The 27,162-nt window shown below is 40.3% G+C and overlaps 1 protein-coding gene across 2 annotated transcripts in view; it reads right to left on the bottom strand.

Annotated features, from left to right (window-relative positions):
• Nucleotides 1–27,162, bottom strand: part of TMEM241 (transmembrane protein 241) — a 55,877-nt gene that overhangs the window by 7,902 nt on the left and 20,813 nt on the right. For both annotated transcript variants that reach the window (XM_031052939.2, XM_034066605.1), the window contains exons 11-13: nt 21,952–21,986; nt 20,523–20,592; nt 17,717–17,810 (exon numbers count right to left, since the gene is read on the bottom strand). In XM_031052939.2, coding sequence (XP_030908799.2) covers nt 17,717–17,810; nt 20,523–20,592; nt 21,952–21,986 — 199 coding nt within the window. The remainder of the gene's footprint in view (nt 1–17,716; nt 17,811–20,522; nt 20,593–21,951; nt 21,987–27,162) is intronic.

Below are 27,162 nucleotides of genomic sequence, written 5' to 3'. Positions count from 1 at the left end.
TGAACAGTTAGATAATGAAACAGAACAGATTGACTTCTTTACATAAACAGTCTAGTTCAGGGAGTGAATGTGAGCCAGGAGAGAAAACAGAGGGCAAACCAGCCCTATGGCTGGACTGTGTCACAGAGAAGAGTCTTAAAACAGCAGCCCTTTTACAAGTTTGTACCAGAAGTGAGGTTGGATCCACCTAGAAAGGGTGGGACAGCAGAGAAATAGACTCATTCATCACCGTACAACCTGGTCCCTAAAGAGGGAAACAAAGATTGTGAGATTCCTGCTCCAGTTTCTAAATAGGAGCGACATACCAACATATTTGAAGGAGATTCAGTGATAGGAAAGACATACTGAAACAGAAACATATGAGGCTGAACTGATTGTGCCTCAGGACCACAGACATGTGAAAGCTCAAGGGTTTGTGCATCAGAGAATTCATGACCACCAAAGATAACTAACCAGAGGTGAAAACTTCTGGCATTTCCATCATCTGGGAACCAAAGATGGGCCTGGATGCCATACAACATCCTGAACACTACTTACATTCTCACTTACATTTAGCAAACTGCTCTGAAGGACAACACAGTGCCCTACTTCAGTACCCAAAGAGAAGACGGAGCCAATCCACATGTCCAGAGTCTGTTTCTCTCTAGGCTGAATTGTCAGCAACAAGAAAAAAATAAAAGCCACTGTGGAAGGGCTGAGTAACAGACTGAGATTCATGAAGTAGAAATATCCTAATGCATGGAAGAACTTGCTGGACAGTAGGGACAAATCCAGCATATAAGATCACCCTTGTACAGGCAAATAGGAGGCATAGGAAAGAATGTGTTCTCATGCATCAGCATTTGTAAATCTGCTTTAGTGATCTGTGAGTGGAGGAAGACACTATTACCACTAGCTTTAAAGAGCTCCCAAAGAACTGTGACAGACAGACCACTACACAGCTCCTGATATGAATGATCTCCTTTCTCCTAATCACATTATGGTCAGACAAGAAAAAAACATAGAGAAAGCAAAATTTGTTTCATAAAAGTTGTAGGGTTTTTTTAATAGAGCAAAAAAATAGAATTAGAAATTAATTTAGTTTTATAGATAAACAAAAAATAAAGACTGTTTGGAGAATTCTTTGCTGAATGACTTTAAGAACAGGCAAAATCCCTGCTCAGACAGCTTCCCTATTAGATCAGTTTCTTTGCCACATAACATGAGAAAATTCTGGTAAATCCGACATCTGGCTTGAACAGAGGAGATGAGATCCTAAGGTTCCTGGTCCTTGACACAGCAGAAACTTTGATCCTGGGAGACACAGATATGCAGGACTCTGCATTCTTTGCTACTTTCCTTTCTCCACTGATCATATTGTGGTTATCCCACAGCCTATACGGTGTCAATTCTTTATCAATTCAAACCAGCCAGCACTGGCTAGATAAATGTGTCATTCTTGACCAAGCTATCACTGATCCCTTCCATCCCTGACTTCATAATTACCTTAGAGAAAGATTTTCCCTTCCATCCCTAACTTTACAATTATTTAGGGAAAGATTTTCAAGCTGCTAAAGCTGGCTGTAGATTATGAATATCTAACATTTCTGAGGTGTTCAGGAACATGTTGTTTATACAGCCAAGAATGCGGATGAGGACATTTTCAAAATTTAGATTCTGATTTAATCTTCCTATCTGGAATGGAAAGATATGGAGGATTTAGTCCAGACATGACCATGATTTGTTAATGTACACCTATACTTGTACATACCATACAAAAAGTATACTTCCTCTGATTCACTGTTAAACTGATAGAAAGTTAAATGTCATCTCTTGCCGTAAGTGAACATAGACTACTTTACAGAAGTTTGCCTTAGTTTGTGTACACAGAGCCAATCCTTGTAACCTCACTTCCCCAAACTGCCAAAACCTCTGTCCTTACAAAAACATGTATTTTTTCCAAAGACAGTGTTTTGAAATGGCTCATTGAGTTCACTCACTGTTCAAAATAGATCATTCTATTTATCATCGGGTCATCTTCTCAAAACATCAGGAAAAAGCTTCTGATGTACGTAACCTTTGTTTTCATTCTACTGGTGGAATTAAAGCAATGTCAAGCTTTTTATAGACAAAATATTTGTTTTGTCCCTTTTCTGCATGTTTCAACCAGCTGCTAAGACAATCATCAAAAACTGCCGGGGAAATGGATCACTGTTAGCGCCACTGAAAACAGCTACATCAAGATAATCCAGTAGTACTAAAAAGGCAAAAATTACAGCAGACAAACATCAGTAAAAACACACACTTTTATTTCTTGAGGGAGAGCCACTGGAATAATTTCCCAGATTTCAGAGTTGCATCTCTGTTGTATGTTTACTTGAGAGTAAGCATTTGCACATACGTGCACACATATGTAATGTTTGGTATGGAGATCTAGCAAAAATGAAACAAAACCCTTTAGAATAAGAAAAAAGGAACAGTTAATCTTTCAACACCACCTTCTGCATTTGTAAATTCATGTGAATTTTTCTAAGCTATTAACACCATTCCTCCGTGTTTACATACATTGTTCATCTCAGCTGGACCACAGGCTATTTCTATCTCGTTCTCCTCTGCTTTGCTACATCCACATTTAAGGCAACCAAAGATGCCAGAAGGGTAACTTCTCTGCACCTTAATAGGAATACTAAGATTCAGAAAGATCCAGCAACTAGAGAAATAGATGATCAAGGCATTGACTAGAACAGTTGAATACATGGAAGCACACCAAGGACTTGGATCTCCCATGTCTAAACCCTGACTAAAGTGGTCTAGCATGTACTGACGAGACTTTTTGAAATATTCCATCCTTACAATGGTGGAGTAGGTGCTGACCATGAAGTTTCACAAACTGCAGAAAGTCAGCAATCACAGAATCCCAAGGGTTGGAAGGGACCTCAAAAGATCATCTAGTCCAACCCCCCTGCAAGAGCAGGGTAACCTAGAGTACATCACACAGGAACTTGTCCAGATGGGCCTTGAATATCTCCAATGTAGGAGACTCCACAACCCCCCTGGGCAACCTGTTCCAGTGCTCTGTCACTCCTACAGTAAAGAAGTTCTTCCTGATGTTAACGTGGAACCTCCTGTGCTCCAGTTTACATCCATTGCCCCTTGTCCTATCACCGGATATCACTGAATAAAGCCTAGCTCCATCGTCCTGACACCCAACCTTTACATATTTGTAAACACTGATGAGGTCACCCCTCAGTCTCCTCCAAGCTAAAGAGACCCAGCTCCTTCAGCCTCTCCTCATAAGAGAGGTGTTCCACTCCCTTAATCATGAACAAGAAGCACCAATGACTGCCAGTAACTCACCGATTGTGGAAGGTTGGTGCAGTCACTGGAAACCTGTCACAAATCAGCAGCAAAAATCCCTTTTAAAGATGACAAATGTGGTACACATCCTCCCTCACAAGAAAAGATGGGATGGGACTAGAACTAAACTACTAAGTACAACTAGATTGCTTATATATAGGGCAGGAGAAAATGAAAAACAAAGAAAATGTGGGGAAAAAATACTATTTTTCTCTCATGGCCATCAATCAAAATAAAGCACCATTAACAGCTGCAGATACTGTGCACAGGAGACCTCCTCCATCCTGCACAGTATCTGAATGAATCTTGCATGCAGAACAAGACCAAAGTCAAACTGGCATTAACTGTTTAACTTCAAGTCAGCTTTGGGGATGATCTACTATGGAAATAAATACTTCCCTGGAAGCTTTAGAACATACTGCCTATTGCAATGAGAAGGTTTTCTGTGTAATCTGGGTCATTTCTAGAAGCTTAAAGTGCCAAAGCCAATCTCCGGTTAAAAGAAATACAGGAAATGCAGGCAAAATTTCTCTACCCAACTCTTCTGTAAAGCCTCCTTCTCCTAGATATTGATTCAGCTACATCAATCAACACACTGAAATGATTTGTGGAAGTTTTTGACTTTGTTCTGAGGACCTGTTGTTACCGATCTAAAGGCAAGACAAAACATGCTGTTTAACCTAACGCCTTCAGGTGATAATGCAGTCCCCTGAAGGAGCACTACTCAAAAATCTACCAACAAGGAAGAATTTTAAGCAGAGACACAGATTTTTACAAGGAAAAAAAATGAAGCTTTAGCCTTGAACCATCAAAATAATGGCTCTTCGCAAAGGAAACAGCAATGCCATGATCCTGCCTGAAAAGCTGCGCCTAAACAAGAGAAACAATCCAAAGTGAAATACATTGGAGGAAGGGGAAAGCAAAACAGGTTTCGCTCTCAATTCTTCTCATTAGTTTAAAACTAACTTGAGCATGTCTACTGCATTGCACTAACAGCCTAACCAAAGTGCAGACATGCCCTAAGGGTTTTCATTCCCTGACAGACTTACTGGAGACTGTCAGTCTACAAAATCAGTAGACAGCGCAATGAGTTTGTTCATGTGAGCATACTTACATGCACATTGCTCACAGGTGGACTCTGCTCAGGTCTCCTGAAGGAAGAAAACCCTTTAACCCTCCTGAGAGATAGACATGTTGTTACCTGAAGGACAGCCTGGCAATGCTGGCACCATGGCAACGGTGGCACCATGGCAACGGTGCCAGAGTCAGCAACTTCATGATCTACACAGCTCAGATCCAGCCACACAGTTTTACCAGCTGCTGTAAATTTCTTTGAGATCCTTTATTTTGTATTTGCCTAAATGTCTGCACAGATCTCCAGCTTCATTAAGGCACACTTTTCTCAGATGCCCTTTCCTTATATTTTATTCCTCTTTATTTTTCTGAGCATTATTCAATGATGGTAAATTCCAGGGGTTCTTTAAGAACACAATTAGCTTCCTGTATTGACTCAAAAGCAGACAGTGTTTAAACATGCCTGAGCAGTCAAATGCCTAATGACAATGATAAAAAATAGTATAAATTGATCTATTTGGTTTTCATAACAATTAACTTCTGACCCACCTTAAAATCATCTACATGTTGCATTTAAAACATCCTAAACAAAAAGTGAAGGGGTAGATCAAATGACAAACACAATCAGCAACTTGCCCTCTAAAATGCTTTCAGGACAGAAGCAGTATGAACGCTTATCCCTAGCAAAATCATCAGGCATTTTAAAGTGGTGTTTTGGTTTGTTTTTTTATCTTATCAATACCTAAACCAATAATTTCTGTATCACAGAGGAGCATTTCTATAGTCATCTTTTCGGTTGCTGTAAGAAAACAGATTTCTTAGTTATCCCAAGTATGCATTTAGAGGGCAGATAATCCTCTGTATTTCTATGGCTAGATACTCATATGCTGTTCCAGTATTTACAGAATTAGATATCCATCCTCTACTTTCTATTGCATTTATGAAGACTTTCCTTCTTGTTTTCAGAATCTGAAGACTGATACAACCAAGACACCGATCCCGCAAGTGCAAAGCTGAAACAGAATGTTGTTGTATCAGCCACTGAGCATCTTGTCTTCTCAGATTAATACACTGTCAAGGATTAACATATAATCCTTTCAGATTAACATGCTACATTAACTATTTTTTAACCCCAAACATCATGTGAATGCCAAAAGATCTGCTGAATTGTTGTCCAACTTTTGAATTTTTGAATTCTTTTATTCTTTATAAGACAAAGGTGGCCAAGCTATTGTTCTTGCACTGTATGCATCTCGTTAGCAGTTTGGCTGTGGGAGAATAAACTGTGGTTGCTAGGTCATTCTGGAACCCAGCTGTGTGCCCAGCCCCATCCTGCTATGCAGAAAGGCCTCAGAAAAGTCCACCTCTCTCTTGCCTCTGAATTACTTCTACAGAATCCTCTGCCTGCACCTTTTTAAGGTATGTGGCACCTGTCTTACAGCTCTCAGACATACAAGGGTTTCATGTATAGCTAATGAATAGCCTTCCTGATTCTTGGCAGTACCTTAATTTCCTTGGTTCTGCACTCTTTCTTCATTTAAACCTTACAAGAGCCACTACTGAGGAAGATACAGCAATTATTTTATGTTGTAGAGACACCTTATAATAGCTAAGTACAGAAACTAAAGAAGGATATGTGGGTTACTGAGTGCAATTAACAGAATTAGTGTAAGAAAATGCTCTTATGAGAAACAGAATTATGGATATATTTAAAATGATCAGACACGAACAAGACAAGACTCTTCAAAAATACCTACCTCTATCAATGTATAAACATATATCTATATATGCATTCATATATAAACACACACTATATATAGTGTAGAAATATACAAACATACATCACTGATTAGATAGGAGCGAGCTGTTATGAGCACATTATAACTTATTTTGCTTTCCTACAAAAAGTAAAAGATATCCTGACACTTTTCAAACTCTTTGCCTCTTGTAAAATACTAGACTGGGTTGAAAATTATGGTAGGTATTTCTTTTTTGAACATCAAGTAGCCACCCCACCCTACCTTCACTTGAACACAAACATCAGACTTTCTGTCATAACAAAGAGAAAGCCAAAACAAGAAGCGTTTGCCCTCTGCTACTGGAGATAATGGCCAAAACATACATTTCCCCTTCCTATGACTAATGAGATAGCTGGTGAAGTGCCACCAGTCTTCAGCCTATAAACTGTAGAGTGGTTATAGTACAGAACTCAATTTTAACAGTACCTCTGTTCATGTTCGAATATTTCTCTTAAGTGTGACCACTGAAAATGTAATCCAGATACTGTTATTATTCTCAATGTTCTGGTTCTGTATGAAGGAGACAAAGTGAAAACCTTCCACAACTCATGTACATTTTCCCTGAGGCATGCTTTGCTGATATGGAAATACTATCAATCATGATTCAAACAGGTGTGTGTACATACATACAGCAGATTAATAGCATCTGTTCAAGTCAGTTCTGCAAATGAGAGGCACCATCCATGCAGCTGAAGTTTTGTCAAGCAAGGACAACAAAAGTCATTTAACAAGGAATATGAGAAGGCTTCTTTAAGCCAAATACCTTTGATTTTCTTTGACTTTGCCAAGCAGGGCTTTGTCCACTCTCGCTGTTACAAGACTGACTGTTGATGCTTATATCATGATGTACATATGACCAAAAGCTGAAATATATTTGTAATTCCAAGTTATGCCAAACGTAAAATCCAGTGCCTCCTGCTTCCTGTAAATGCTTCATGCATTACGATGCTTAACTGTACTTTTCCTCTGTTGTTGCAGACTGTCGAGGAACGTCCTTTGCTTATATACTGTTCTATAACTGCAAAGACCTTAAACTGCTCCTGCCATTTAGTCTCTCCCCTGAAACCTCTGAGCTCAGAAGCTGAGAGGACAGCATGATTTATCATCTTGTTCTTTTTTTATGAATTATTAAGTATTTGTATAATGGAATAAGTATTGCAACAGCAACAACAACAGTGTTTTACCTATGAGGATCACAGACACCAACTGGAGTGGACTGAAGGTTTGTTTAATCAAGTATTGGTTGGTGGCAGAGAATTCAGATGAATATATGATCCTCCTCTAACACAGCATGTCTGCGGTTGATATACACATTAGAGAAAAGGAGGGATTTTCACCTTGACCTTAGCTGATATAAAACTTACATCCCATGGCATGCAGTTTATTAATCTTTGCACATCTGTCCTAGAAGGATAATATCTGCTTTTGCTGAAATTACTAGTGACCCAGACTAAAATCTTCTGAGCAGATCTGGCCCTGTAAAAAATACACACTTTACTTTCACTCAGACAATTGTCTCAGCATTACCTTCTGTTTGATGCCCTGCATTTTACTGCTCAGTAATATGGCATACAGTGTTAAAAAATTATTTTTTCTGTCTGATTTGAGAAGTATTGTTTTTCAATTCTGGTGAACAGCCAGCTGTTCTAAAACTGTGCCGCTGTAAAATACCATGATAAAATACACTACATCTTATGGTAAGCTCAGCAAGAGCTAGCCTTCTGGCATGCCAAGTTATTCTTCAGCTCATCTAACCCTTATGAGATCATGAAATGGAGGATACTGTACAGAGACAGAGAAGACAGGTAACTCCAATAAGATGACTCTGCTTTTTATTACCACATTTCAGTGGTGAATTTAATAGGCAAACTGTCAGTTGCTACATGGATCTGGCACAATAGGAGCTGGCTCCTTGGGAAGGGCCGAGCTCAGCCATCTGCCTATGTCTATCTTCCTCCCAAGTGCTAGATGCCATTGGGTGGGCCAGTAGCCAGATCAGGCAGGAACTGTTACTATAACTGCCTTGCAGTATCAGGACCTCTGACTAAGGGCAGAAGAGGATGCAATTCCAAACTCTTCACAGGTGGACCATAACCTCCCACAACAGTGGCTCAGTGGCGGCTCCACTGGCATCCACGAGAATAAAAAAGTTGGTTCCTGCAGGCAAAGCATAAAATTCCTGGCAGCTGGCGCCCATGAGCACAAGAAAAATGGACTTGAGTCTCCTAGATGCAGAATACATTGGCACTACAGTAGAAGACAATGTTTTTAACAATAGACCAGGTCCTTTTCAACCCAACCCATTCTGTGATTCTATATCCCCTCAGCAATCTCAGAAGCCAACAGTGAACGTTTCCATATAGACATCAGGTAGGTGAACACTCAGCTACCTGCGTACTCTGAGGCCATCTCTACAAGTGGCGCAAATGACCCAGATGGGAACTGGCCCATTGTACCAAGACTGTATCTGGAGTACCTTGCTGTAGAGGTGGGGTGCTGAGTAGGATAGTGCACACATTCTCAGTGCCTGCTCTTTCCATGAGAGATTACCCAAAGGTCTCAGGTTGAATACTGCAGATTGAGGCTATTGTCGGTCAAGAGCTGTGTTTTTTTGAGTGTGTCTTCAAACCTCTTTTTGCACCCAGTATAACTACTATAAGAGAACAAATTCTATACATACATGCCACTTTACTTATACATGAAAAGCACAAATGTTGCTGAAAGGGTTCAAGACATTGTGAGAACCAGTGAGTATGCTTAGCTTAAGGGGAATATTTTAGTGAAAAGTAGTAAGATGCATTTTCCCATTGTTAAAATCTATAGAAACACCTGAAGTGCCTGTGTTCCTTGTCAGCATTATCAGATTAAAACATTCTTCTGTCATGACTAACTCAGAACTCTGTGGAGGATATCACTAGGATCAAAATAGCATAGGAAACTTCAGGATGCATAATCAAGTATTTTTTAAAAATCTGTTAACAAAAATAGCAAGTTTCCATCAACCTCTCTCCCCAGTGACACTTAGAGTTTTGGTATTTCTGTGCATGTATAAAGTCCATTTCCTATTGTATTTCCCATCTCACGACTCCTTTGGGAAAACGTAATTCATAAACAAACAATTCCCAAACCAGATAACTGAATCTCCCTGCTGACCCCTTTCCATACAACCCGACAATAATTACAGAGACATAGTCCTTGCATTGCCATTCTCTTGTGTGTTTATGCTGTTTTAGCAATGATGTAATGGAAAGAAATTGACATGCTATTATTATTATTATGCTAAGCACTGCAAGGAAGAATTGGTATTCTTTAAGGTTTTATTTTTCCATTCAAAACCAAAAGTCTTTCCAGGGCTGTCTAACCATTCACTGTTACAAAAGGTCAACATATTCCATCAGAACTCTTACAAAACATGATAGTTGAAAAAATGTGTTTTAAAGCATTAACATAACTAATCCATTTTGAATGATGGCTTTTATGAGCAATGTCATGAGGTTACACACTGTGGGCCTCAGTGGCCCCTCATTGGAAGACAGTGAGAGAGTGACTATAGTTGACTACAGTCTTTGGCATCCCATTCCCTCAGATAGGGTGGGGAAGCCTCTGCAAGAAGACTCATTCCCTTCTGTGCTCTTAGGACAGCCACCCACAGAAACATGCATAGAGAGAAAAACTGGACTCTGCCCTCTTCCTCTCCATGCTAGCCATGGACAGGACAAAAAACAGCTCACAGTAATCTCCTGAGGTTGTTGGAAGCCTGTGTGATTTCCCCAAGCACCACATATTTCAGGGACAGGACATTAGCCACTCAGTCTGCCTCCCCCAGAGCACTATGGCTGTTTGCTGACTTTGTTGAAAGTCAAATCTAATCCTTGAACTGGTGTACAGAGTGGGGTTAAGAAATGAGAGCTCTTGAGATTTTGTAAAGATTGGTTCTGAGTTGGGGAGAGAAAGGTAAAGAAAGACAGGGAGACCCATTTCAGACATCAGCAGTTCACTAACATAAGAAAGAAAGCAACCTGGAGTGTGACACCAAGCACCTATCGGACAGGTAAATGATGAAGCTCAAGATTTGTGAGGCAGTCTGGAGAAATTTCACCCATGGAGGTTTTTTAAGAATCAAAAGGCAGCTAACGATCCCAATCCTGAAAGGAATAGGGAACCAGTATGGGAGAAGAATGTGGCTATTTTTGCTCACTTTTGGAAGCCTAGAATTAGCTAGCTTTGAAACCTTCTACATTAGTGTGTTATATAGGGCACAGTTCTTCCATATAATTTTGGCATTTACACCAGTATTTTAGCGATGGAAATGATTTCCAAAACAGTTCTCGTTCTTTTGTCTTCTCTTTGTCACACTTCAGATTCACCTCCCAGCCCCTCCATATGTAAGCAACCCCACGAGACCAAGTAAAAACATGTGAGACTAGCAATTCATTTTTCAGAGGAACCAATGAATCTGCATCCTCTGCAATTCAAAATTCTGTTAGACTTGACAGGCTTGTTAGATTTTTAAGCTCATTTTTCTATTGTCATGTATATAGAGATTGTTTGTCATGGGTAAGGGTGAAAAAGTACCTTCCAAATTCCAAAGGCAATACTCCAGGTTAGTGAAGTTAGCTTTATGTTCAAGAGAATGACAATATCAACAGTACGTGATATACTTCACATGGATATCAGAAGGAAAAAAGGAAACAAATTAATTCAGAGCATCTTAGGGCTCAATCTATCAATGTCTGTTAGACATTGCTGAGACTGGATTTACTGTATCAAGCACAGGTGAAAACTGTGCTGTGACACTACCCCCAAGTCATAACACATAACTTTATGTACTTACTTGTGTGACCATGTCATGCTCAAAAGCTGTGTAGCTGCCATTTTTAATGGATACACAACTGCAACTCTATACAATGCCTCTTAATGCATGTATTAATTTTTTCCATTACCTGGAGATTCAAAATCTCCAGCAAGTCTCAGTTATTCTTACAAGACAGCTTCCTTATATTGCATTAGTGGCTCGGGGAGCCTGTGCCACTTACACTCAGTGGTCATGTCACCCATAATGGAGTTGTTATGGAGACCGATGTCTTCCCAACAATTATATGGTATAATTAGTGTTGGATGCTACAAAGTAACTATCAAGCTGTTCCCATGGAAACTACCCAAATACCTATACTTTTAAGGTTTCAGCAACTGGTCTTTTTTCTAGACCCTTAAGATGCAGTTAAGAGCACACCGATTGCCTTATCTGCTTGTCAAGCTGAGCTAAGAAACACATCTTCCTTTCCAAGTTATCAGTATATTGTCCCCATGGTGACTTACAGGAATCAAGACTAAACGTACATATTTCATACAGTGAGGACCAACCACAAATTGGTAAGGACTTTTTACCATTTTTAACTATCTTTACACATATGTGTGTGCACATTCACATGCATAAAAGGTGTGTAGATGGAAGAAGCTCACTCCTACTCTTATGAACTCCCCCTTCTTGGCATAATTGGAAGCTTTAGGGTCATGGAAACTCCCTCTCTCAGATGACCTTCAAACCACAGTAATGCCACAGAGAACACCAACCAGCAGAGTCCAGCCAGGTCTAGCACGCACTTTTCCCTCTCCCCCAGGGGTTGAGCTTGCAGCTGCAGTTTTTCCAGGTCGGGTGAGCTGTCTTGAGACAGCCTTGAACACAGTGCAGGACCTTTGCTGAACGAAAACACACTGTGTTTATGGAACTCCAGTGGGAGTTTATGACATTTCTGCATAAAGCTTTATGAGGTTCAAGCCAAGAAAGCAATGTGATTTTCAGCCAAGAATCTCACTGTCACTTTTGTCTGAGCACAGCACAGCAGCATGCAAAGATGACGCTACTTCAGTCTACAATATAACCGAGTGAGCAAGTGCCAGATAACCAAACACATTATTTTTTTGGTTACGATATACAAATTTTAAACAGATTTTTTAAAATCCAGAACCCTTTCCCATCAGGGCAGAGGTGAACAAGGAGAGAGCCATTTGGTTCAGAAGATACCAGTGGCAGGACTCTTTAAAGTAGCACTTATGTCTGCAAGTAAATAACCCTCGGCAGAACGAATGAGCTGACATTCTGGACTAGAACATTTTATAGTACTTACATGCTAAGTAGCAGTGACAGAGGAATTAAGAGGTATACAAATGGGAGCACATGCTTTAGCAGAAGCTGTAAGACTGCAAAAACGTGTAAAAGCATATATTTCTCTTGCTTGGTTTGCCCCTGGAATTACAGCAGATAAAATTCTCATGTGAACTGCTATCTGTGAAGAGAGATGCAGTGAATATAACCAGGCTAGGAGCCTCAGAAGACTCACAATTGTGGCCTCTCCATTTTATGAGAAGCAGGAAAAAGATAATTTTTGCTTTAATAAAAACCATCAGTACTTTTCCAGTCTTTAAGAGGGGTATCATCCATTTTTTGTGCTGACATGAAGATGGGGCTAATCTATCCATACTCTTCAAGACACCATGGGGACCAAAGAAGCAGATACACAGACACAAAATACAAAATCAAAGACTACTGGAGGCATTCTGAATAGCCATTATATATTTTGGGAGAAGACTAAAATTGCTGGGGTGTAAGTGCAGTGGGCTACAGTTAGGTACATGGGACCCATGGATAAGATACTCTTTCACATGCTTGTGCAAAATTATTTTCATAGTATCTGGCAGCCATCATTAAATATAGGGTGACCTGGGGCAAACTCTTCTAAAATTAACAAACAAAGGAACAAAGCAGATGTCAGGAGATGCTTTTATGTACCAGGGAGCCTTCAACACTGTTCAGATACACTGTAGGTTACATAAAAGTGCATGGGATGGCCATATATAAGAGTTGCATGTTCCTGATCACATTAACCTGAATTTTCTTCCAGCCATTAGAAAAACAGTGTAAAACTCAATGACACTTGGTTTCAGTTATCCAACTTCATTTCCTCAGATAAGAGAGGAAGAAAGAAAAAACACAATATCCACTGAACTTCTTATTTATTCTTTGGTTTTATAACAAGCTATCTCAGTAGGTTCGTATTGGAAACAAGCTGAATTCCCTACTACAAAGTTTATTGGGATAACACTAAACATGATACAGGAATATTAATCCATAAGTAACTAATATGTTGCTGAAGAAAAGTTATGAAATAGCATTTTTTCCCTTCTATTCATGATTTAAATTATTTCTGCTGCTTAACATCTAGAGACTCTAACAAGTTTTATCACCAGATTGGCAGCCTTAATCTAAACAAATTCACTGACAACATTGTTAGAACTCATTAGCATTCTCACCAGATGCTTTTATCTGTATATATGAGCATCTCCAGTTTTTCTTTCCAGTACATGACCCATGATACTAACTTAGCTTTCAAATTAAAACAAGAAATCTCAGCACAGCTTCAAATCCGTGCTCTTCTGGGGATTAAATATGTGCTGTGACAAAGTAGTCCATATTTCTTGGGCTTCTTAAAAGCATTTTTGTTGTTGTTTTAGAGATCACTTTAGTGATTTTTTGGCAATTCTTATGAAACTATACAGTTATGACTACCACACACAATATTTGCTTTCACAGCAAAAGTGCAGAGAGCATTTGTCACTATAAATATCACACAGGACTATATACACATATGAAACCTGTGTTTTGTCTGTCTCTGCACAAAGCAAAGCTTTGACATGAAAGCTGTCAGAGATCATTACAGGGGAAGAATTAAAAACCTCATACATTGATTAAGTTGCCACAGCCAAAGTATCATAAAAACAAGTTACGACCCAGCTCCAGTTTTAAGTGAATGAAAAATTAGAGGGCAGGAAGGCCAAATATGTGGGCTTCAGAAAGAATGTCTTCTTGAATCTGCAAAGCAGGCCCAATCAGATCTCATGCTTAGTTTATTTGTCTATTGGCACTTAACAAGAATGAAGTGGTGGCAACAATCTCAGCCCCAGCTCATCAGTCACATAGGTACAAAGCACCCAAATGGAAAACAGATTTTCTAATTCTCTGCACCTCCCCAGAGGCCTGTACTGCTGTCTGAGGACTACAGCATTCTCCTTTCTTGGCTCACTTGCAAGATAAACATATTCTGGCCTCAAGTGCTGCTCCTTTCCAACTGCTGGTGAAAACTCCAGTCAGTTTGAGATATTAAGAGAATGATCTAGGGCACTACTCAATCCAAGAAAAATGCTCATGTGGGAACGCAAAGCCATTGTTGTGACCGGAGGTTTTTTTTTCCACTGGATCTCGTTCTGCAAGTCCAGATTCAAATACTTTCTATCTTTATTCTTTATCCACATTAACTTCCTTCCTTCTTTTTAAAGGGAGTCACAGACTTGGATTCAAACAGACTGTTGAAGTGCTAGTTAAATACTGCTTTTCTGCACATATGTTGATTTAAGATGTGACTGAGACAGCCCTCATACCCTGGCAACGTTGAGCTGGATTAGTATCTAGTTTTAACACTTATGAACACCTGCAGGAAGCAGCATTACTGATCAGATAGATAGAGCTCTTCTTAACTACTCCATAGGAAGATTTATAGCTCCCTACAGTTACAAGATAGCTTGTGACAATTTTGCAGGAGCTGGTAGCTCAGCCACACACCCTTGCCAGCAAGCTCCAGTTCAGCTCCTTCTCTCTCTGCTTATCTGTGTCTGTCTCTGCAGTCTCTTTTGATTCCTCTTCTAAAACTGATCTACAGTGTTTCAGAATTTTTCAAGAATTTGCTGACTTCTAACCCCAAATCAGCTGCATTTCAGCACTTGGAGCAGCAGTTCCTCTGTGCTCCTCATGCTGTCTCAGATGGGTGTGACTGAGCCCCAAAATCATTCTTATAGCAAGCTTTAAAACACTGGCGAAAGACATCAGGGAAACTGCTAGTTCTGCTAGAGTTTTAAGTGCTACAGACAGATCTCATGTCCTTATTACTTATTCCCCTCTTTGAACTCAAGACAAGACATACAATTTGAGCACTGGGTTAGAAGCAACAACACGAAAAGGCTTAATTTGTCCTGTAAAAAAAACCTTCCCAAGCAAGATAATTAAACCACACACATTAGCAGACACAGACTTTCAAGGCTGAAGAACAGATTAAATTATCACAGTGGCACAGGGACAAATTTTTAGTTGCTATAAAGGCATGTCATTTCATTGACAACAGTGGCTAGAACAAACTTTGTCTAACTTATGTCTAGAGTTGGCCGAAACCGTACAAATCTAGAAACTTTGGGAAAGCTTTGATCCAGTCCAGACTTTATGGCTCTGATCCACTTCACCTAGGAAGGACCAAATCTGCTTAAAATATATTTCACAGCACATCTTTGCTGGCAATTTTTTCAGACAGGTCATGAATACCACATGTAGAACCATTTCTCCTCATGCACAACACCTACCAGCAGAGCCAGCTATTTCCATCTCCAACCCAGAATGCTAAAAAAGAAAAACAAAATAAATGCAAAAGCAAGCTCTAGATCAGTTGACTTGCTACCAAGGACCAAGAAGAAAGCTATGGAACTAAAATCCACACAGTCAGAATGCTTGGAAGAAATTCAAACTGGTGAGAAAATCTATGGGACTTGTATAGTGTGGAAGAGCTTGCAAAGTACAAAACAGGCCACAACATTCTCTTCTTGTTATCCCCAGGAAAACCAAGCATTCATTTGAGTCCAGTTTCTAAACAAGCATATTATTATGCAATCCTGCTTTCTTTTTTTTTTCCTGGTAAGGTAAGAGCTTCACTGCACTAAAAAAGCTATGATCACAAACTACATAGGAAGGTTGTGGCTTTCAGATGACCTAGCTGAGAGTGGTGAAACTAGGTAAAATTTAACCAGAGAAAATGAGTAAATCTAACCTGGCAAAAGGAGTCTGACAAGCTCTTCTAACTGCCTTTACCACTGGTAATTTAACAAATCAGCTATTAATAACTGAAACCAAATAAGCTATTAATAACTGAAACCTAAGTACAACCAGACCCTAAATCCACACATCACAGGATAATTCCTGGTTGGCTCAGGGCTTTGTGCATTTGGGTCTTGAAAACCTTTGAAGACAGAAGCCTCCCTGGGCAACCTCTGCCCTCCCTAACTTGTTGGGGTGAAGAAGCTTTTCCTTATGCCCAGTCTGAACCTCTCGTTACAACTTATGCGTGTTATCTTACATATCCCCTCCCACACAGCACTGTGAATAGCCTGGATCTGTCTTATTGGCAATTTCTCCATAACTACTGGGTGGCTGTTGTTTGTTAGGTGCTTCCAAACCTGTCTCTCTTCCAGACCGAACAAGCCTGGTCTGGCAGCCACTCCTCATAAGGCAAATGCTTCAGCCCCCTGACTTTCTTGGCAGCCCTCTGCTGAATTTGCTTCAGTTTATTCATCTCTTCCCTGTATTGAGGCCCTAAAACAAGGCTCCCTACTCTAGATGTGGTCTAACAAGTGCTGAGTAGAGGGGCATGATTACTTCCAGGAATTTACTGCCTATGTACTGCCTATGCAGTACAACTAAGCAAACTTAGTACAACCCAGGATACTGTTGGCCTTCTTAGCTGCCAAGGCATGCTGCTGGCTCAGGTTTGGCATGCTGTCTACCAAAATCCCCAATCTTTTCTGCAGAACTGTTTCTCAGCCATCCAATCTCCAGCCTGTACTATTGCCACGTGCTCTTCCTAGCCTGCATTATTGCTCTTCCTTCCCATGTACAGGGCTTCACATCCGTCCATTTTGATTTTGGTAAGGTTTCTGTTGGTCCATTCCTCCAGCCTGTCCAGGTCTCTATGAAAGGCAGTCCTCTCCTTCAGCACTATTGACTGGTCCTCCCAGTTTGGTGTCCCTTCCAAACATGAGTACACTCTATCACCTCTGATTCTTCAATGCAGATGTTAAACAAGACAGGTTGCGGGACAGATCCCTGTGCTACTCTAATGGTCACAAGACTCCACAAGGAATCATTAACCTCCACCTTCTGAGCCTGATCATCCAGCCACATTTTTTACACATCTAATTGTAACAGTCTAATTTGGATATAAGATCATTGTGCAAGATGCTGTCAAAAGCCTTGTTAATGTCAAGGCAAATGACATCCACCACTCTCTTTTGCAATGGTAACAGTGAGAGTTCTGGTACTGAACTTCTGGGAACTAGTTTTAATTCTTGGCTCTGGGAAGACACACTGGAAGCAATGGCTGGTGCACACACTCTCAGAAGGAGTATTCTTCTCCAAAACACCTTTGGAAAGTATAGATTTATATTACTGCGATTCAGTAGGCCAGAACCTTAGCTGCAGTAACCAGCCCACTTCCATTAAACCTCAGTCCATGTACAATAGTTCATCTCAGCTAACAATCCTGGCTTATGTTTGTTACCTCAAGTGTACTTGTAGGTTGCACAGACAGGCGCTAGGAGTGTCAAACAGGAATAGCAACAGAGATGCAGAAATTCCTCAGCTCTCCTGGGAAAAGCACAGATCCACTGTGTTCCTGTGACAGTCTTTCTCTTACCTTTGCAAGGAAACTCCATGCTGCATATTGCCCTGAGGTTGTGCTGCTTTTTAGCTTCACTGTGTGCAACATCAGAAAGAATCCCAACAGACCACTGCAAGGGATGGGGAAAGCTTGTTAATAATGTCTCTCAATTTCAACCAAGCAACCTTTTACAGGCATCTTAGTTTTTCTAATGCAGGACTGCAGTGTTAAATCCATTTGCAGAAAGCAAGCTGGTGGAGAAAGAGCTTACATGATGTCCAGTACGCGCCAGGTTTTTTTCAGTCAATGACTAAAGTCTGAGTAAAGTAAGTCTGATGCTCTTATGGCTGGTCTCTAATGCACTTGCATAAGCAGAAAAGTAGAGATTATTGGAAACATGAGGTGAAATATTAACTTCAGGCATTGAAATGGCTCTGAATAAAGGCAACGCTAATTTCAACAGGAGCCACACATGTTTGGCAACTAACTCACTTCAACCTCCACAGAGCCTTGACCTGAAAAAAACATAACCACTGGAAAGTTTCTGCCTGAAGCTTTCAAGCTGTTTAAACTTCATGAAGCCTAACTCCAATTAGGAAGTCAAATACATCTCTACTGTATAACAAATAGACAGATGACTCAGTAGTGCTGGGAAAAGAATATCCCAAAGCTCTCTGCTGATGATAGAGGGAATTTTGATTCTCAAGCCACATAGGACAGTAGTCCCCAATGCTCCTGAAGCCAAGACTACTCTCAAGGAAAATGCTCCACATCTCACTGGACCTCATAGAGATTACAAGATTTGGCTCTGGATTTCATTTCACTTTTGATATACAAACCCACTGGTTGTGAACCAGTGAAAAAGCATAAACCAGCAAGCAGGGAACAAAAAAAGACTTCAAATATGTAAGGCACAAATTACTGTGTGGCTGGTTGAGAGGAACGGGATTACAAAGTACTGTGGGAAGCTGCATGAGAAAGGAGATAGGATCAACCCAGCATACAGGTGGTGGGGTAAAAAGTGCCTTGGTATTCAAAGAGGCTACGCTGTTCTGAATAGTTACTCAATGCAGTTGGTACCCTCTCTGCAACATCAGGAAGGGTGGAAGATGGTGGCTCCTCATGTCAGAAGTTCCATGCTGGGCTCCAGCACCTCAGCTAAGTGCTGCTCCCTGCTCAGTACCTGTGGCAGAGTTGTGTCTCAACCACATCAGTAGAGCAGAGTAAGATAACTACCCTGGAGGTACTAGCGTTTCTTCTACCAAGCCATAATGTGAAACCCCAAAGGACTATGCACTGTGCCTGAAGCCCAGAAAGCAAATGCTGCTTTGATGATAAAAGATAGTCTCAAACTCAAATCCTCCTTGTTGCAGAGGATGAAGTACTGCTCCATAGAGCATTCTACTCAGATAACTGTGCATTTAATGAAGCAGCATTGCCCAAACTTTTGAAAGTCCAGCAGCTTAAGTTTGTTCCACATCTTCTGCCCTGCTGAGAAGGGCTTTTAATCAAGAGTGATGTGAAGCTGTTTTGTGTAATTCAAAAATAAAGAGTGAAACAGCTAACTGAATACCTCAAATACTGATGTCACAACACCAGTTTACTTCATTAAATAAATGGAGCACTTAGCACTTACGACTGCTTCAGACATCCTGCTCAGGTAGCAGATTTAGCTACATCAGTTACATTTATTTTACGTTGTGTAAGTCTTCCTCCAAATCCTTTGTGTCTATGAGGACACTACATTACAAGATATAGGAGAGCAATTGAGATGTTTGTTTCTCCATCTAACTATTCTACCTGCTGTAGTGTACAGTGCTATCTACTATACATGTACTGAAGCCAGGGCAATGGAAACAGAAGTGGGAGGCTACAATAGCAGTAAAATTCTAACAAACTGAAAAAGAAAAACATCTGGGCTAGACAGATGCCCATTAGTGCCTGCAGTTAGACCTTACCCTCAAGAGGAGATACATTTCACCTACCTACCATGGAACTATTTATTCATTAATACCTAACTGCAAGTTACTTGTAGTGTGGATAGTCCACCCTTGAAAAAAAGCCACTCTCATACAAAAAAAAAATACATACATAGGGCAATTACTTAACACTAATTTTTAATATCCATTTCTAATGAAAAATCCAGAGACAAGCAAGAAAATCCCTAACAATCAGGAAATATTTTTTGCCATGAGTTTGCATGAAAATATTTTTCCCTTCTAAGAAGAAAATACTTCCATTTGGCAAAAGACTGGAATAATTTTTTGTTTTTATAATTAAGACCTACAGGAATGATATTTACATTGTCCTGTGAGAATTACACTATTGGTCAGTGAACTTTTGCTACTCAAAATAAAGGAACACTTGTTAAAGCTTTTCCCTTTTACCCCAAAAAAGCATTCTGCCAAATAACAAGATGTACAGGCAAATAAATCCATGTACACCCATATACTGCTAAAGACTAATACTTTGTAATCTCTGCAAACAGCAAGTTTTACAAGGGCTAATCCGACTTGAGAAGCATTTAAGAGACGCTATGTATCAAAGCTTTGCTACATTAGGTAAAAATTATTTCATTGATGACTGGAAATTTCCTTAATCAGAATGTACTCACTCAAATAAACACATATACTTCCAGCACATTTGGATCTCAAGCCTTTAAATGCATATCCACAGATACGCACAGATATGTGCTCTCTGCTGTTTTACTGGCTTATGCCAGCAGAAGCTAGTATAACGAAGGTTTTGCATGCTCTGAAATTTATAACTGAGAGTCAAGGCTGGAAGTCAGTAGGATCTCTTATTTTGGAAACATTCGCATGTCCTATTATAGAGAATTTACCTGGCACAGCAGCTGCTATGAAACCTGTAGAAGTACAGGAATGGGAAGTCCAAGGCACTGAAGAGATCACCTGAGGGACAAAGCAATATGCTCAGTGGAACACAGGGGGAAAAAAATTACTCACTGTTACAAGCAGGGGAACAGCAATTACATGAGCATTACTAGTTTAACATTCCTTTAAGCCTTTACAGCTGCCTGGCTTTTCATTTAGGATACTTTCCACATTTCTAGTGTGTTTAATGATTTCTCTCTGACCTTGATTCTAGCCAGTTCCTGCCTTTGGTTAAAAAAGGGGAAAGGAATACATTAGAGTATTCTTTGCTCATGTACAGAGGATCCTGCTTAAGCAACAGTTGCCAGTGGATAGACATGCATCATAACAACTTCTTTTATTACAGAGCTCATGATAGTCAGGAAACAGACATATGCTGGCTGCTTCCCCCTCTGGCATTTGAACTCTGTCACACAGAGCTAGTTGGGAGGTTTAAAAAAGTTCTCCCAGATCCAAGTAGAACTCTCGAGTACTTGTATTTCCAGGAACTTGGGCCCTCTTAGTAGCAACAATTCCCAGGAATTTTCCAGCCTTCAGGCTCTACAGATTTGGAGGAATCTCCATCTTTCCTTTTTTGAAATGCACGACATTTTTGCTTAATGTGTCTGTCTACCCTGGTGGGGGAGTGCCTACATACAAAATATGCACCACCAAGCAAAAGGGCAAACTTTTATTTAAATGCTTCTTCCTTTGTTTTTCTGACTGAGTAAATGTCTGGTGAAAGCAACAAGTGATCATCTTTAATCTTCTAACTCTTAAAACACCAGTATGATGGGAATATTAGCCACCAGCAAATATTCAGTTTCTCTAGGGCTACCCTTTTGATCTTTTGGTACTTCAAATCCTGCCATGGGCTCAAGTGATGGGATTGATGGCTTGGCTTTGCAAACTAAGATTTGGGAAGGGCTTTACCCACTCTTACTACAAGTATGATGAGGACTAAAAGGGCAATGTGGGATAGGCAAATCCAGCTGCAAAAAAGGCTGCTTGGTCATTCAGGATGTTACAACTTATGAAAATAACAAAATTAAATCTCTGCATAGCATTGAGGGCAGTGCAGAGAAGGAAACTGTATGGACTGCTGAGACACTGCTCTTAAAAGGACATGTTCACCTAGGGAATCCTTGTTCCATGCATCACCTCAAAACCGATTCTTGTCAGTCCCATGCTGCTTCTTTGCAAATGGCAGCTAAGGTTATTAGGAAATATGCAAATTACAGAGTGTTATATACCCTCCTCTCCTCTTCCTACAGGATGTCATATTGTTGGTCATATTCCTGTTGAACTGCAGGGTTCTAGAGTCTGGCCTCTAAAATCATGCAGGGAAAGGAAAGGCAATATGGAAACCTAAAAAAGGAACAGCTCTATGCACTTTACCTGCTGGATGGGATGCAGAGGCCAACAGCACCACACTAAAAAAATAGAATAAAATAAAATAAAAATTAATTGGCTACTACAGAATTTATGACATGGCCTGAACATTATAAATAGAAATTCTGTGTGTGTTTGTTCATGGTGAAACTTATTCTAGGTAAGTAGAATAACTGAGGCAGAAGTATCAATTATAAGAGAAAAAATTGATTGGGAAGGAATCTCTGGAGTCAACCCATACAAACTCTCACCTGAGGAAGAACTACCAACAATATTTAGTCAAATCCTCTGTGGCTCTGTCTCAAAAATACAGGTCTCAGAAACCTCTAGCATGGAGGTTCCACACCTCTCTGGGTAACTTGTCCCAGGGCCACTGTACTCTCCTAGCAAAGAAGTTTTTCCTGATGTCCCATTTTTAAACCACAAAAGCTGCAATTTATGGTTCATGCAATTTATGTTCCATACCACCTGCTACTTCTTAGAAAAGTTTGGTTCTGTCATCATTGTAACTCCCTTTCAAGAAGGTGCAGACAGTGCTTAGGTTATATCTTAGCCTCCACTTTGCCAGTCTCAACAAGGCCAGCTCCTTCAAACTCCCTTTGGAGCACACCCTGTGCTCTCCTTCCCTAACTGTGTCACTAGCTCTCTGCAAGATTTTCAATTTCTCAGCATCTTTCTCTAACGCAGAGGCCCAAAACTGAATATATTCCAGCTACAGCTTCAGCAGTGCTTGTAATAACTTCTCTTGATCTGATGGCCAAGCTACTTTTAACATAGCCAAATACATTGTTTGTCTTAATTTGCTGCGAGCATATACTACTGCCCTATATACACCTCAGTATTGACCCCCAACTCCTTTTAAACAGGCCTGCTGTTAAGCCAGACAGTGACACCACTAAGACAGAATCTAAAGAGAACTGCCCAAAATCCTCTCTGTGCAAGGATTCACAACAAACAGTTCCAATTCCTCAGTTTCCTTGTAAAGAGAGAAAAAGAAGTGAAGGTCTATTGCTTTTGACTGAATAAAAAAAAAAAAAAGAGAGGAAAAAGGAGACCGGCAGGGCAAGTGGAACTGTATCACCAGTGATGAGAATTATGACTAAGACATCTTTCTCCATTTTTTGCTTTCTGCATTATTAATTTTTAAACAAAAAACATAACAGAGAGATTGGGAAATGCTTCCTTCTTTAGCAAAGAGGAACTGATAACCCTTCCAGACATCCCAGGCTTCAATCCAAAAATAACATAGGATGAGAACAAAACCTTCTTTGTGAAGTATAGAGCAGGTTAAAGTGAATAGGTTAAACAGCATTAAAGTTGTACTCCAGCTCTGCTACAAGCAGAACATCAATACAAAAGACACAATGATGTTGTATAACCATGCTAGGGATTTAGAGGTTTCCAGTAGGACAGCCTGGACATCAGGCTGCAGCAAAACCAATATCCCTGGTGCTGGATTTCTCTGCTCCTGTTTTTTCCCCTGTACTCAATACTGAGGGCTGGGTCACCTGTGGTTTTCTTTCTGGCTAAAAAGAGGTTTTGTCAGCAAGAACAGAAAATTATGCCTCCAAAGCCGCCATTACCTATTGCAGAAAATCTACTGCAGCTTTTTAATTTGCAAAAGTGACAGATTAGAGCATTTCCAGAGGCCACATGGAGTTTAACTGCATAGAACTGAGCCTTCACTCACACCTTTGTCAGTGCCATTTATTCACCCTTTGAAACTCTCTTGCTATACATTTTTCTTTTCTCCTCACCATGCCTTTCTGAACAAGTATCAGACAGTGACAGATAGGGGGATGTAGAATCATAGAATGGTTAGGGTTTGGAACAGACCTTAAGATCATCTAGTTCTAACCTCTCTGCCATGGGCAGGGAAACCTACCACTAAACCATGTCACTCAAGGTTCTGCCTAACCTGGCGTTGAACACTGCCAGGGATGGAGCATTCACAGCTTCCCTGGGAAACCCATTCCAGTGCCTCACCACCCTCACAGTAAAGAACTTCCTCATTCTATCCAATCTAAACTCCCCCTGTTTAAATTTGAACCTGTTACCCCTTGTCCTGTCACTACAGTCCCTAATGAAGAGTCCCTCACCAGCATCTTTATAGAACCCCCCTTCAGATACTGGAAGGCTGCTATGAGGTCTCCACGCAGCCTTCTCTTCTCCAGGCTGAACAGCCCCAACTTTCTCAGCCTGTCCTGAAATTTTCTTCCAGGTTTCTTCTTACAAGAAGTAACATATCTCTACCTGCCTTAGCACAGGAAAGAGCCCAAGATGAGTTGTGACCCACTTCTAAGACACATCATGTATCCCTCAACATGCCAGGTAAAATTACTACTCCTTCCCCTCATACTACCCCTTGCCAGCTAGCTAGGGGAAAGAAATCTGTTTTCCTCCTTGATAAAAGTGGGGATGTGGAAAGGAATAAAAGAAAATGCCAGATTACTGGAAAACCCACTAGGAAGTAGAACATTAATGCAGAAGTTGGAGTACAGGGAAATGCAATACTGCAGTAAAAAAAAGTGGTGGGAATAAGACCAGAGGATTATAGAGAGGTTCTTGAAGTACATTTGACCTCTTCCTCACCCTCCCTGCCCTATGTGTTTAAACAGATGAACAGCATGGGGTTGGGCACTGAGAAGCAACATCATCACCCCTCCCTTCCCTGTATAGCACAGCTCTGCTTTCCCTCCTATACTTGCTCCTGGTCTGGCTTCCTTTTTGAAAGCCATTGAATAATCATACTATAAGTGATGAAGTGAGAAGAACACCACACTTTCAACATAAGCAAATTATTTCTCCAGATCTGTTTGGTTCTGGAAAGTTCCTGTTCATGTATATTTGCTTATGACGCTCTACCCTCCCAAATTGTTCCAGATGTGAAAACAAGAAACAGTATATGGCATGTAGGGACAGCATATGTTACGAGACTTAGCTAATTTCAGCTGCACTTGCTCCAACAGAGCCAATACAGTTAATGTTTCTTTTTAATCTGTATATATATATTTTTAATCTAACATATTGGTACATTCTAACATCCAGTAGCTTGGGGCAGAACTTTCAGTCCTCTCTAGCCAGGCAGTCTCTACACACAGAGTACAACTGTGCTTCCATACCAAACAGAAATGCTTTGAACAGATGCTATTATAACAAACCTATATATTTCCCTGTATTCTCCTCTTTATTAGGAAAGATTTTTTCACTGAAAAGGTTGTCAAGCATGGGAATAGGCTGCTCAGAGCAGTGGTGGAGTCACCACTCCTGGAGGTATTTAAAAGACTTGGAGATGTGGTGCTTAGGGACATGGTTTAGTGGTGGACTTGGCAGTGCTGTGTTAATGGTTAGACCTGATCTTAGGGGTCTTTTCCAATCGAACTGATTCTATAATTCTACAATTCTAAACACTATCTGGCTTCTTTCTTTTCCCTGTACATTTCAGCTGTCTGATTTAGGTTAGAAATAAGGAGCTATAAAGGCCACTGGTAATAGTATCGAGGGGAGAAAGTTGCACTGATAGCACACTATCAAGTTCCTTCATAAATCATAGAATCATGCTTGTACAGACAAGATCACCAGTACACATTAGCCTGTCCTGTTCTGGAGGTGGAACTGGGATCCTCTCATGGCCAAAACAGCCCTTGAAAAGCTCAGAGTAGAGGAAGCAGCATATATACCTGCCTGCTAAGTCACAAAATTTAGTGCTGGGTACCCTCTGACGGATAAGCACATGTTTACAGTAATTCTGACCCAGAACTGCCCACGAGGAGTTAGCACTCATTCGGAGAATGTTCAGAGTAAAATACCCTCTATTCAGTGTGATTTAAAAACACTTTTGACTGCTTTCCACAGAATTAAGCTTGTGCAATAAAGCTGTGTGTACACATACATTCATAGCTCTGCATAGCTCTCAAACACGCTGACCAGCTTCATCCAAATTTGGGAAGTGGCAGTATTTCCAACCTAACCACATGCTCAGAGGTCTTACAAAGGGACAAACCCTGCCAGTGCTTTCTGCAGCAGAAAGATTTCAGGCCCGTTAGACATTGGAGGACCTTCACAGCAGTGGCACATCGTGGAGGTTGCAGACAAGGAGACAACTTCTGCCAAATTCCACAGCCTCTCAAACATCATCAGCTATTACGACAAAACAAAACTCCAGAAGAAATCAGATGTCACTTACTCCATTGACCATGGTACTGCTTGTTTTCCCTAGACAAGATGAGATCCAAATGCTAGGGACTATGAGCTCCTCTAACACACAGAAATACATACGTAAATACATATATAAATACATACACATGCAGAGATACACTGACCCAAGCCAAACAAATAAATATCCTGCCTTCCACCTCCTCTAAGCCATCTGTTTTTCAGCTATTGCTTTGTACCATCATCTTAGAAGCTACACTAACCTTCAAGCCCCTTAATGATGAAAATCTCTGCAAGCTTTGATTACACATTTTTGCTTTTAAGCAGATGCTAAAAATAGCCATCTTCCAATCTGCACAATTCCATTGTTGTTTTTCTGTTTTTAAAATACATATCCCTGAGCCTCACAGTTCCTTAACGAGAAATTTCTCTCTTTTAAAAGCCTCTAAGCCAATAACCACACCTGCCATGTAATGTGGAACTCCTGCTCTCTGCTGGACACAACTTCACAGGCAAGGGCTACTATCAACTAACAGAGCAGGAACCCAACCCTAACTTTTCTATCAAAGCTTCAAAATTAAGACCTTTAGTGAAAAATCTGAATTTAAAGGTTCAGGCCCCCTTTTAAACTAAAATGACCACTGATAGCCATCAGCAGGCAGGTGCCAAATGAAAAATCAATTGATTTTACTGCTTGTTTCATGATTCAACGTGAAACAAATAGCTACAGCTCATTCAAAACTTCATGAGTTATTTTTGCACACAACAACATTTTTGCAAGTTCCATGACTAATTCTTCAAAACAGTTTCAATAAACACAGCTACCTTCTTTGAGTAATATTTATTTGCTCCCAGTTCATAGTAGATGGAAAACAACTGACTTAAACAAGAGCCTACTTCAAGCAAACTGGTATTCAGATACTGTCAATGCATGGGACCCTGCTGAACAGACACTGGCATCATACAAATGCAAAATCAGAGGCTTGCATGACTTACTTATGGAAATACAAGATTTGATTGAACTAAGATAAAAGGAGATACACAGTATTATCATGTTGATGC

This window comes from Melopsittacus undulatus, chromosome 1, assembly GCF_012275295.1.
Source record: "Melopsittacus undulatus isolate bMelUnd1 chromosome 1, bMelUnd1.mat.Z, whole genome shotgun sequence".
Classification (NCBI taxonomy): domain Eukaryota; kingdom Metazoa; phylum Chordata; class Aves; order Psittaciformes; family Psittaculidae; genus Melopsittacus; species Melopsittacus undulatus.
This window is presented reverse-complemented; position numbering and strand designations above follow the sequence as displayed.